The 13,589-nt window shown below is 52.8% G+C and overlaps 1 protein-coding gene across 8 annotated transcripts; it reads right to left on the bottom strand.

The window, feature by feature from the left end:
- Positions 1-1,934: 1,934 nt before the first annotated feature.
- REPIN1 (replication initiator 1) lies at positions 1,935-7,341 on the bottom strand. 8 transcript variants are annotated; one of them, XM_070369125.1, is made up of 4 exons: positions 7,192-7,341; positions 6,255-6,381; positions 5,268-5,402; positions 1,935-4,717 (listed from the first exon to the last, which is right to left on the bottom strand). In XM_070369125.1, the coding sequence occupies exons 1-4, from the start codon at positions 7,228-7,230 to the stop codon at positions 3,024-3,026; spliced, it is 1,995 nt and encodes a 664-aa protein (XP_070225226.1). In that variant the 5' UTR covers positions 7,231-7,341; the 3' UTR covers positions 1,935-3,023. The 8 variants fall into 8 exon arrangements, with proteins under 8 accessions (XP_070225226.1, XP_070225227.1, XP_070225231.1 ...); XM_070369126.1 differs by having other exon boundaries at positions 1,935-4,714; XM_070369130.1 differs by having other exon boundaries at positions 6,255-6,452; positions 7,192-7,330.
- Positions 7,342-13,589: the final 6,248 nt, after the last annotated feature.

Genomic DNA, 13,589 nt, shown 5'->3' with positions numbered 1-13,589 from the left:
ATGGAAAACAAGAGGGAGGCTGCACATGCGTGTTTGTGAAGGCACAGGGAAAATGTCAGGAAGGCCACCCCCGCACTCTTTACTGGATGCAGAGAGAAAAGCCACAAGGGGGGGTGGGGGTAGGGGGGCTGGAGTGGGGGAAAGTAAAGGATAACTTTCACCTTAAAAAACCTAAATATCTCTTCATTGTTAAATTTGATAATTTAATACTTTGTAATTGTAGAAGGAGGGGGAAAAAAAACCCTGGACTCTTTAGAAGGGGAGGTCCTCTTAGCAGCATGTTGACCCCTCCAATGGGGCCATCCCTCACATGCCCTGCTGAGCAAGGACTCAGCTCCCACCAGGCCCCCTGAGGGACTCGGGAAGGAGCCATGGGCAAGTTCACTTTGTCCTTGCCCCTTAAGGTCACTTCTGTGGCTTTCCCTGAACTTCGGTCCTCTCCTCACCCTTTGCTCCAAAGCAGTGGGCAGGCATGTTTCTAGGGGACCCACCACCAGGCATTTCCTTTACAAGTAATGACTTCTCAGGAAGTCAGGAACCCTGATCACATTCCCTCACCTTCATCCTTTTCCCCAGTCACCCCATCCCAACCCTTGATGCCTGAGGACCTGTTTCCTGCCATCATCCTCAGACATCTAGCTACTCTCCTGATCACTTGAAAAAAAAGCTCCCTTCCCTTGAAACTGCGCTGCCCTGGCATGGCTTGTGCATTCTCAGTCATGTGCCTGTTCAGTCACGAGAGCACTCCGTCGAGTCCAACTCTTAGAAACCCCAGGTACTGTAGCCCACCAGGCTCCTCTGTCCATGGAATTCTCCAGGGAAGAAATACTGGAGTGGGTTGCCATTTCCTTCTCCAGGGGATCTTCCTGACTCAGGGATGGAATGTGCATCTCTTGCACCTTCTGTATTGGCAGGCAGATTCTTTACCACTGGTACCACCTGAGCTCCCTTAAAAAGACATATTTAGGTGGGGCTTTCTTGAGTCATGTTCCTAGGTCATTTGAGAGATCATTTGCCCTCCATGACACAGGTTTTGAAGTGGGCCCATAACCCCATAAACCTCTAAAAAACTTTGAAGCTGTCTGCTTCCATCCTACACATTTAGAACCCACCCCACCCCACATCCATCTCTCTCTATTCAAATTCACAATCTGTGTATAGGAATAGGTCCTCCCAGACTTAGGCCTCTTAGGGGTAAGATTGGGTCTTATTTTTGTAAACTCCCAGTTTCCACTGCATCAAGCACACTATAGATATTTAATACTTGTCTACACCAAAAGCAGCAGCACTGCATTTGTCTAATAAACACGCAGTGGTGGACAACAGCATGGTTTTCGGGTTGAACAGACCCAGGTTTGAATTGCTTCTGGTGATGAATGGTTATATGACCTTGAGCAAATGTTTTCATCTGCAAAGAAAAAAAAAAGCGAGTACCTATTGAACTCTAAGTTGTTAGATAATTTAGGTAAACTTCTTTCCAAGGTGCCAGTCATACAAACAAATGGTGGTTGCACCCGACTCTGTGCTAGGTGCTGGAAATCTATGTAGAAACTAGTGAGACAGTCAGAAGAGCCTGTCAAAAACAGGCACTCAAATGCATGTGAAACAACCAGTGCAGCGAAGCATACCTTGTAACAGACATGAGCATTCCTTCAGGCCAGCCAGGGAGGCACATCAGGACAGCAGCAAGTCAGACCTTCTCTCCCAGATGACTGACACTGAGTGGGGCTGACCTGACCCCACACAAGGCTGGACTCCTAGAGTCCACTTGCTGAGGGTGCCTGACCCTAGATCGGGGCGGGGGTTACAGCTAGGGGTAGTAGAGAAGCTTGAATCCAGGCTTCACCCATCCCAGCCCCTGGTGGTGTGGAACAGCCGCCCCTCCCTCCATTTCCACAGCTCCTCAGGACAAAGGAACACTTACAGCCACCAGCTCTAAAACCAGATCTTTATTCTCTAGTTGGAAAAGGAGGGTTAAGTGGTTGTGTTTAGTTCCAGAGAACAAGGCCCAACAGTAGAAATTACAGGGAAGCGGACTTCATTCATTATAAGGAAGAATTTCTAACAATTAGAATTATCCTACAATAGAACCAGGGCCTCAGGAGATTCCCTGTCACCTAAGTGTTCAAGCAGAGGTTGGGGATCCACACGCTAGAATGCTGGAAGGGAAACTCACCCCCACCTCCCATCAGCTGGCCTTCTGTTAGCAATGGGGCAGTCCTCCCCACAACGTGCTGAGCTCTGAAGGGAGTGAAGGCAGGCTGGGGTGTACGGACAAAAGCCCTAACACAGGGCGGCTGACAGCCATGGGATTGCTCTAAGTGCTGGGACGGTGGTTGGATGAAGGCAGTCGCAGCGTGGGAAGATGCTCTGGGGGGGCGAGTGGGGGGGGTGGTGCGGAACTGATCTTTCGGGGGAGGAAGGGGAGCCAGGGCACTAACAGTAGACGGGTCTCTCCAAATCTGGGTGCCTGTGCAGCGGCAGGAGCGAGGGGCCGGGCTGGGGCAGGCTGGAGGAGCTCGGCTTTGCCTCCCAGGACTGGAAAAGACCCAGGTGCTGCCCAACAAGGCCGGCAGGTTCTGCCAGGTGTGTCCAGCTGCTCCACTGATCCTCCAGGGCATTCATTCACTAAGGGCTGAACCACACCTACTTGCAAAAAAAAAAAAAAAAAAACGAGCCGAAGGAACTCATAATAAGAGACGGGACGTTAAGGCGTTAACACCAGAGGGGTCCTCCTGTCCACTGGTGGCCCCTCCGGCCGGAGGGCTCTAAAGGGTGGGTGGAGCTGCTATTGCTACTTTTCTAGGGCACAGGATAGTCGGGACCGAACCTTAGCAAACACCAGCGGGAGGCCGGGGTCCCTGCTCTGCAAGTGGACTCCCTGATTACAGCGGGGGACCTCCCTCCCTAATGGGGCCGGCTCACCCCACCTCGCCACCCCCCTCGCCGACAGCAGCAGCAGAGGGCACAGTGTGAACGACGCCCGGGCCCGCCCTCCCTCGGCCTCTGCCGCCCCGGCCCGCTCAGACGTCGTGCTTTTTCTGGTGGGCCAGGAGCTTCCCCTCGTCGTCAAAGGTCTGGCCACAGATGGCGCAGCAGAAGGCGCCGTCCCGGATGTGGCTCTTGCGGTGGGTGATGAGGTTGGACTTCTGGCTAAAGCTGCGGTCGCAGTCCGGGCAGGCGTAGGGGCGCTCGCCCGTGTGGATGCGCCGGTGGGACACCAGGTTGGACTTCTGGCTGAACGCCTTGCCGCACTCGGGGCAGACGTACGGCTTCTCGCCGGTGTGGATGCGCCGATGCGCGGCCAGGTAGGGCTTGTGGCGGAAGGCCTTTCCGCAGTCCGGGCACACGAAGGGCCTCTCGGGCGCATGGTCGCGCCGGTGGGCGGCCAGGTGGCTCCCCTGGGAGAAGCGGCGCCCGCACTCCTCGCACGCGAAGGGCCGCTCGCCCGAGTGCACCCGGGAGTGCGCCACCAGGTGCGTCTTCTTGCCGAAATGCTTGCCGCACTCGGCGCACGCGAAGGGGCGCTCGCCGCCGTGCTGCCGCTGGTGCGCGCGCAGGAAGCGCTCCAGCCGGAAGCCCCGCCCACAGTCGGCGCAGGTGTGGAGAGAGGGTGGGGCCTCTGCCGCGGCGCTTGGCTGCCCGGGCCCCAACGGGACCTCGGCGGGCTCGGGGGCCGGCTCCGGAGGGGGCTCCGGGGTGCGCTCGGGGGCGCTGGCGGGCGGCTGGGGCCCGCCCTGCGCGGACCCCTCGGAGCGCTTGTGGATCTTGCTGTGCGACAGCAGGTTGGGCTTGTGGCGGAAGCGGCGGCCACACTCGGTGCACGGGTACGGCTTCTCGCCCGTGTGGATGCGCCGGTGCGAGGTCAGGTAGGGCTTATTGGTGAAGCGCTTCCCGCACTCGGGGCACTGGTGCGGGCGCTCGCCCGTGTGCACGCGGCGGTGAGCGATCAGGTTGGGCTTGTGGCGGAAGCGCTTGCCGCAGCAGGCACACTGGAACGGGCGGTCGACGGCGTCCCCGCCCGGCCGGGGCGCGGTCACCGCCGGGCGCCCCCGGGGCCGCGGCCCCAGGGCTTTGGCCGCTGCCTCCTCCAGCGCCTCGGCCACGTGGACCCGCTTGTGTGTCACCAGCTGGTCCCATTGGGCGAAGCTGCGGCCACAGTTGCCGCAGATGAAGGGCCGGGCCTCAGGGGCCGGGGGGTGGCAGCGCCGCGAATGGGCCCGCAGCTGCTTTCTCCGCCAGAAGCGTCTCTCGCAGGCGGGACAGGCGATGGGCCGCTTCGCCGCCGAGTGGGCCCGCAGGTGCAGAACCAGGGCCACCCAGCCTCGGAAGCTCTGCCCGCAGAGGTGGCAGGCAAAGCCCTGGTCTGGGGTGGCGGCGGCATGGACCTGGCAGTGCAGTGCCAAGAAAGGGGCGTGGCGGAAGCGGCGGCCGCACTCGGGACAGGGCTGGGGCAGGCGGGCCTGGCAGCGCCGGGCATGAAGCCAGAGGGCCACCCAGCCAGGGAAGTGCCTCCGACAGTGGGCACAGCGATGGGCCCGACCTAGGGCCTGGCCTCCGGACTGGGCCGCGGCGGTGCCTCGCGACCTTAGCCCCTGGGGCTCCTTCTCCAGGGTCTGGGGCGACTCCTGGGAGGGCCCGGAAAGGAGCCGGGGCTGGGCCGGGCCCATGGCCACGGGGCCCCTGCAGCGACGTTCCAGCATCGGTTCTTCCTCTGCTGAGGGTGGAAAGGCACAGTTACGCTGGAGAACCACACAACCTTCCCCCCCACCAGCCCCTCCCAGCGGACCCAAGAGGAGCCTGCCCCCTCCACTCCTCCAGCCCTGGAATTAGGACCACTAGACTACTCTTCTGCTTCCTCCTATTATGTTATTTCCATCTTGGGTTTCTAGAAAGCATTTCAAGTAAATCTGCTGTTATGTCTTTACTGGCCCTGGAAACGACTAGAAGGAAGAACCCTGACCCTTCTTGGAATCCCCCTCCGGCATGGAGTAAACACGCCAGGGCTGGCTGCACAAAGATTGCTGCCTTGAAGTGAAGTGAAGTCGCTCAGTCGTGCCCGACTCTTTGCGACCACATGGATAGTAGCCTGCACCAAGCTCCTCCGTCCATGGGATTTTCAAGGCAAGAAGTACTGGAGTGGGTTGCCATTTCCTTCTCTAGGGAATCTTCCCAACCCAGGGATCGAACGCAGGTCTCTCACATTGTAGACAGACGCTTTACCGTCTGAGCCACCAGGGAAGTCGGATTGCTGCCTTGGGACTCACCAAAACACGCAGTCACCTCCCCCTTCAGCGCTTTATATGCTTTCCCAAGTGCTTCCCTCTCCTTGTTTCTATTTGCTCTTGTCACATCTGAGCTTCGCAGCAACTCAGTGAGGCTGGTCAAGAGATACGAACTCCCTGTCTGATGGATGAAGCCACTGTTAGGCACGACAGGGTGACAGGACTTGCCCCGGGGGCACAGAGTAAACCTACGGCAGAACCCGGACAAGGGCTCCAATCTAATCCCGATTTAGGGAAGGCACTTTGATCTCCCTAGCCTCAGCCTCCCACGGCCAGGAGAGCCAGTGAGAACGGCCCCTTCTCGGGAGCAGGAGAGAGCTCCGGATGCTACTGCCAGCCCAGCGCGATGCCAGGCCACTGCCTGCCCAGACTGTGCCCGCATTCTGCCCGCCTGCCCTCCACCCCCGCACGTGATGAGGACACTGCAGGAAGGAGAGTGCTCTTGAATCCAAAGAACACCCACAGCTTGCTGCCCTCGGGGGTGAGCCTGCCTCGCTGCCTTCCCTCGGGGGACTGGGATTACTGGGGCAAGGAAAGGGAAGGAGATTGTAATCTCTGTCCCCTGTCCCGGCCTGCCCCAGCCCCGCCAGAGGCTGCCCCATGGGCAGCTCTTCCAGAGCGGGGAGAACCCAGACTCCTGCAGGGGAGTCTCCTACACTCACTGCCAGATGGGGTGGTGAGGAGACTCCTAAGGGACCTTCACTGCCTATTCACAAGTTACCCCCAAGTTCCCCCGAACCTGTACTCGTCTCCAGGAGCACAGACATGACTCATTCCCAGCGGCCAGACTGAGCCCTGGGAAGACTCCCAGGATGTGATGAACGTGAAACTTCCCCCCTCTCCCCCGTCCCCGGCCCCCCTTCTCCCCGCTCCACCGCCCCCCACCCCACCCCCCCACCCCCCACCCCGCAGCGGGGCACTGGGGCCAAGAAATGGTGCGAGAAGCCAACAAAGAAGGCCACACTCTACCCTGGAGGCTGTGGAGCTGGAGATGAGGCTTGGCCCAGCTCCTCCTGGGGCTGTTCCCGGGGATACTTCTGCGGCTGGAGCGCCTGCTTCGGCCCACACTCGGGTAGCCCCCGGATGTCAGCGAAAACTGCAGCAGTAAAGACACCCCTACCCCCATGGCAGAGCTCAGACCTCCGGTGGCAGAGAGGCCAGCCTTACCTGCGGGGAGGGGAGAGGACGCGTGCATGAGGCTCAGGGCTCCCCGAGGGAAGTCATCTTTGTGTCCTCGGCAGCCACGGCCCCCTCCCCCACCCCGGCACCCCGCCGGGCAGAGTGACCTCAGTGGCCATAGATTAATAACTGAACGTGCCCCCTACACCAAGGAAGCCCGGGGCTGCGTTGGAAGCTCACTTCCTCCCCCGGTAAGGTCACAGCACGAACTGTCCATGATAATGGCCAATGGCCCCCGGGCCGAGGGCAGGAACTCTGAAATCCCCGCTGGCTCCCCTTCCCCCACCCTCCTCCCGACAGGAATTCCAGGCCGGGTTCCCAGGGGGGGCTGCCAGGCGTGCTCCTGTGACGAGGACTCGGGCAGAGTCCCCTGCCGCGTCCCAGGTGGCAGAGGGCCGTGCAGACCCCCATACCCCCCACCTTTTTGTATTCCAGCCTGTGCTTTGGCCCCCTCCGCCCCCCCCACCCCCGTCCACGTTCGCGGACACACGGTTCCGCGCTCCCCGAAGGGGGCCCCCCTCTCTGGTCCCCACGCAGAGCGCGGCTCGCGGAGCCTGCGCGCAGGTGCGCGGACTCGCCCCCGGACTCGGTCCAGCAGTGCACCCCCCCGCCCCAACACAGCGCGCACCCGGTCACGCGCCCCGCAGGTAGGGCCGCCCCCCACCCCCCGCCACCACCACCACCACCACGGGCCCGCGTGGAACCCCGCGCCCTGCCCGGGACGAACCTCTCCGGCGGGGAGCACGGAGGCGCGTCGCGCGTCCATGAGGCCCGAGACCGGCGCCGGCCGCGCTCGCCACCTCGCCGCGGCGACAGCAGCAGGTTCGGGTTCACCACCGCCAGGCCCGTGCCCAGCCCCCCCACCCCCGCCCGCCCCGCCGGTTCCCAGCGCCACGTGACTACAGGAGCTGCCGAGGGTCAGTCGCGGGCTCGGGCCGGCGGCCGAGGCCGGAGGGCGGGGCGGGCCGCGGGGCCGGCCGCGCGGGGCCCCTCTCCCGCCCCCAGCGCCCCCTCGCGGGCCGCGCGGGGGCCCAGACTCCGTTGCCATGGCTACCACCGGCCGGATTTTTCCGGGACTGGCCCGGCTCAGGTTTCCCCGACCCTTTGTCCCTCCCGGCGAGCGCGCATCCCTGGGCGACCGCGTGGCCGGACCGCGGTCACTCGGCGAGACCCGGCCTCGCTGGCCCGAGCCTTGGCGAGGGCGCTCCTCGACCCCCACCCACCCGGTCGACCCCCTCCGCTTCTCCGGCCACCTGGACCTTTGGCCGCGCCGCAGAACACGAATAGCGCAGCGGCTGAGCCCGGGCTAGGGGCACGGCTGACCCGAGAAAGTCGGCTTCTGGGTAGTTCAGAGCTGGAAAAAAGGAAAGGCCCGATGGGATGAACTTTGAAAACGGGCTGCCCTCGCTTCAGAAATCAGCCGAGCGCAGGCTCTCCGGCTTCCGTGCCTGCGGGACCCGGGGCGCGGGCGGTCCTGGCACCCGGGGCGCTGCGCTTGGAAACGCACCGCATCCCGAGGGCGAGTGCGGAGGCAGGTGCGAGTCTGCGTCCCTGACTCACCGTCTAGCAGGTGGCCTTGGCTTTCCCAGCGAAACACTTACTGGGTTTTCTAGACTTGGACAGTTTCACGTAGTCTTATGCTTTTCAACACAGGCAACTTTATAATTGTACAATTTTTAAAAAACTTTATTTTGTATTGGGGAGTGTAGCTGATTAACAAGGTTGTGACAGTTTGAGGTGGACAGCAGAGACTTAGCCGTACGCATACACGTATCCGTTCTGTACAATTATTGTTTAAAACACAAAGTCTGTTGCATTAATAGGATATAAAATATGCAGATTTCTCATACTTACCTCATACATTTACATTAAATGTAATGTAAAATGTCAATTACATTTAATGCCTTGGTATGTATCACCATCAGGAATCCTTTTGGATATGAGTTTGAGCAAACTCCAGGAAATAGTGGAAGACAGAGAAGCCTGTCATGCTAGAGTCGGACACGACTTAGCGACTGAACAACATACGCATCATCGGGCATTTTTTCTAGGTTTATCTATGCTGTTTGAGGTTGGGGTAATGCCTTACAAAGATGTATTCTGCCTTTTCCGCTTAACAATGTTGTGAATTTAAAATAAAATATTATTTTATAACAAGATTCTTAATTGCAACATAACTGATATACATTTTCTACTTTTCTGTATCATGGATTCATATTTTATTGCAGATGCCTGATTTAAAAATTCTAGAAGTGGGGAACTGGCAGGTCAAAGGCAAAGTATATTTTTCAAACGTTTTCTAAACTATCTTCGAGAAAAATTTATTGGTTTTATTATGAGAAATGCCCCCTTTTCCATATCCTTGAAAATACAGGCTGTTTTTTCAAATTTAAAGTTGTTCTTTCTCGTTGTTTTGAATGTTGCTTCTTAAATTACTAGCTAACTGGCTTGTTTTTCATGTAGTTATTTATTAACTGTATTTTCTCTTTTGTGAATTTGCTTATGTCCCTTTGCCCACTTTTCTGTTTGTTCATTTTAAAAAGTTGGGAAATTGACTCCTGGGTATATATCTGGAAATAATTCAAAAAGATACATGCATCTCAATGTTCATAGCAGCATTATTTACAATAGCCACGATAGGGAAGCATCCTAAGTGTCCTCCAACAGACAAAAAAGATAAAGAAGTTGTGGTGTACATAAATAATGGAATACTGCTCAGCCTTAAAAGAATGAAATGTTACCCTTTGCCACAATGTGAATGGACCTGGAGGATATTATGCTTAGTGAAATAAATCAAACAGAGAAAACCAAATACTGTTATGTTATCATTTATAAGTTAAATCTAAAAACATAAGATAAAAGAACCTACTGAATATAACAAAAAAGAAACTTACTCACACATACAGAGAGCAAACTTGTGGCTACCAATAAAGAGAGGGAAGGAGGGAGGAGCAAGATAAGGGTAGATATACTACAGAGATATGAATAAGCTACAAGGATACATTGTATCCTTTATTTTATTTCATATAAGATCACAGGGAATATACCAAATATTTTATAATAACTATAAATGGAGTATAAATTATAAAAATTTTGAATCACCATGCTGTATACCTGAAACTAATATGATATGGTAAATCAATACCTCAAAAAAAAAGTTGGGAAATTGGTTTTATTTCACTTTGTTTGGGGGTGGAGGGCACTGCTTTTAAAGTAAAAGGCTTCTATGGTTTCTGCCTTATATTTAGAGAGATCACACCACCCCTCCCCAAATTCAGTTTTATATTTGTATTTTTATGACAGAAAATGTTTTAATATCTATTAGTGTAAGTACTCCCCTTATACACAGATTTCCTTTTTCTCCCCAAAACTTTCTTAGCTAAAATGACTCATTTATCGCTTCTCCTTTTGAGATGGTCCACACTTTGTCTGTGGAGTGTGTTTCTCTCTCCATAAACCCACTTCTTACCTGAATGAATAAATAAATAAAAATCACTCATTTATTCTTCTAAATAAACTTTAGAATTTCCTATCAATATTTAACATTTTTTCTTGTCATTATTAAAAAAAAACCCAGATGAAGAGATTTAAGATTCATGTCCCTCCATTTTTCCAGGCTTTATTTTACCTCTCATAGTCGTTTTCTATTTGCTGATTAAATAGTGTAACTTTTATACTTATCCTATACAAAATTTGGGGAAGGCAATGGCACCCCACTCCAGTACTCTTGCCTGGAAAATCCCATGGATGGAGGAGCCTGGAAGGCTGCAGTCCATGGGGTCGCCAAGGGTCAGACACGACTGAGCAACTTCACTTTCACGCATTGGAGAAGGAAATGGCAACCCACTCCAGTGTTCTTGCCTGGAGAATCCCAGGGACGGAGGAGCCTGGTGGGCTGCCGTCTATGGGGTCGCATAGAGTTGGACACGACTGAAGTGACTTAGCAGCATACAAAATTTACAAATATGAAAAAATTCTGTCAGAAACTTTGTCAGAGTTTTAAGGTTCAGAAAATATGGTAGAATGGATATTGTAGCACGTAAGCCAAGTTTGATGAGTATAGAAGAATGGATTTTTCTATGCGTGCAATCAGAAAATACTTGAGTTTTTACTGAAATACTTACTGTGTGTTACTTGCTCAGTCATGTCCAACTCTTTGTGACCCCATGGACTATAGCCTGCCAGGCTCCATGGAATTCTGCAGGCAAGAATACTAGAGTAGGTAGCCACTCCCTTCTCCAGGGCATCTTCCCTGACCCAGGGATTGAACCCAGGTCTCCCACACTGGAGGCAGATTCTTTACCATCTGAGCGACCAGGGACCCTAAAATGCTTAATAATAATAGTTAATATTATTGGGCAGAATAGAAGACAGAAATGGTACAGACCTAACAAAAGCAGAAGATATTAGGAAGAGGTGGCAAGAATACACAGGAGAACTATACGAAAAAGATCTTCATGATGCAATAACCACAATGATGTGAACACTCACCTAGAGCCAGACATCTTGGAATGCGAAGTCAAGGGGACCTTAGGAAGCATCACTACGAACAAAGCTAGTGGAGGTGATGGAATTCCAGCTGAGCTCTTTCAAATCCTAAAAGATGATGCTGGGAAAGTGCTGCACTCAATATACAAGCAAATTTGAAAAACTCAGCAGTGGCCACAAGACTGGAAAAGATCAGTTTTAATTCCAATCCCAAAGAAGGGCAATGCCAAAAAGTGTTCAAACAACCACACAACTGCACTCATTTGACATGCTAGCAAAGTAATGTTCAAAATTCCCCAAGCTAGGCTCAATAGTACATGAACCAAGAATTTCCAGATGTTCAAGAGTTGGACTATAAAGAAAGCTAAGCAGCAAAGAATTGATGCTTTTGAATTGTGGTGTTGGAGAAGCCTCTAGAGAGCCCCTTGGACTGCAAGGAGATCAAACCCGTCAATCCTAAAGAAAATGAGTTCTGAATATTCATGGGAAGGACTGATGCTGAAGCTCCAATACTTTGGCCGCCTATTGTGAAGAACTGACACATTGTAAAAGACCCTGATGCTGGGAACAATTTAAGGCAGGAGAGGAATGGGACAACAGAGGATGAGATGCTTAGATGGCATCACCGACTCCATGGACATGAGTTTGAGAAAGCTCTGGGAGTTGCTGATGGACAGGGAGGCCTGGCGTGCTGCAGTCCATGGGGTCACAAAGAGTCGGACACAACTGAACAACTGAACTGAAGCTGGATTTATAAAAACCAGAGGAACCAGAGATCAAATTGCCAACATACATTGGATCATAGAAAAAGCAAGAGAATTCCAGAAAAACATCTACTTCTGCTTCATTGACTATCCTAAAGCCTTTGACTGTGTGGATCACAATAAACCATGGAAAACTCTAAAAGAGGTGGGAATACTAAACCACCTTACCTGCCTCCTGCGAAACCTGTATGCAGATCAAGAAGCAACAGTTAGAACCGGACATGTAACAACACACTGGTTCCAAATTGGGAAAGGACTATGTCAAGGCTGTATATTGTCACCCTGCTTTTTTAATTTATATGCAGAGTTCAGTTCAGGCACTCAGTCATGTCCAACTCTTTGCAACCCCATGAACTGCAGCATGCCAGGCCTCCCTGTCCATCACCAACTCCCGGAGTTTACCCAAACTCATGTCCATTCAGTTGGTGATACTATCTAACCATCTCATCCTCTGTCATCCCCTTCTCCTCCTGCCCTCAATCTTTCCCAACATCAGGGTCTTTTCAAATGAGTCAGCTCTTCACATCAGGTGGCCAAAGTATTGGAGTTTCAGCTTCAACATCAGTCCTTCCGATGAATATTCAGGACTGATTTCCTTTAGGATGGACTGGTTGGATGTCCAAGCAGTCCAAGGGACTCTCAAGAGTCTTCTCCAACACCACAGTTCAAAAGCATTAATTCTTCTGCACTCAGCTTTCTTTAACTCACAGCCATACATGACCACAGGAAAAACCATAGCTTTGACTAGATGGACCTTTGTCGACAAAGTAATGTCTCTGCTTTTTAATATGCTGTCTAGGTTGGTCATAACTTTCCTTCCAAGGAGTAAGCATCTTTTAATTTATATTCAGAGTACATCACGCAAAATGCCGGCCTGAATGAAGCACAGCTGGAATCAAGACTGCCAGGAGAAATATCAGTAACCTCAGATATGCAGATAATACCACTGTTATGACAGAAAACGAAGAGGAACTAAAGAGCCTCTTGATGAAAGTGAAAGAGGAGAGTGAAAAAGCTGACTTAAAACTCAACATTGAAAAAATGAAGGTCATGGTATCTGGGCCCATCAGTTCAGTTCAGTTCAGTTCAGTCACTCAATCGGATACGACTCTTTGCAACCCCATGAACCGCAGCACGCCAGGCCTCCCTGTCCATTACCAACTCCCGGAGTCCACTCAAACCCATGTCCATTGAGTCCGTGATACCATCTAACCATCTCATCCTCTGTCATCCCCTTCTCCTGCCCTCAAAATTTCCAAGCATCCGGGTCTTTTCCAATGAGCCAGTTCTTCTCATCAGGTGGCCAAAGTACTGGAGTTTCAGCTTTAGCATCAGTCCTTTCAATGAACACCCAGGACTGATTTCCTTTTGGATGGACTGGTTGGATCTCCTTGCAGTCCAAGGGACTCTCAAGAGTCTTATCCAACACCACAGTTCAAAAGCATCAATTATTTGGTGCTCAGCTTTCTTTATAGTCCAATTCTCACATCCATACATGACCACTGGAAAAATCATAGCCTTGACTAGACGGACCTTTGTTGACAAAGTAATGGCTCTGCTTTTTAATATGCTATGTAGGTTGGTCATAACTTTCCTTCCAAGGAGTAAGCATCTTTTAATTTCATGGCTGCAGTCACCATCTACAGTGATTTTGGAGCCCAGAGAAATAAAGTCAGCCACTGTTTCCACTGTTTCCCCATCTATTTCCCATGAAGTGATGGGACCAGATGCCATGATCTTCGTTTTCTGAATGTTGACCTTTAAGCAAACTTTTTCATTCTCCTCTTTCACCTTTCATCAAGAGACTTTTTAGTTCTTCTTCACTTTCTGCCATAAGGGTGGTATCATCTGCATATCTGAGGTTATTGATATT

This window comes from Bos mutus, chromosome 4, assembly GCF_027580195.1.
Source record: "Bos mutus isolate GX-2022 chromosome 4, NWIPB_WYAK_1.1, whole genome shotgun sequence".
Lineage (NCBI taxonomy): Eukaryota > Metazoa > Chordata > Mammalia > Artiodactyla > Bovidae > Bos > Bos mutus.
This window is presented reverse-complemented; position numbering and strand designations above follow the sequence as displayed.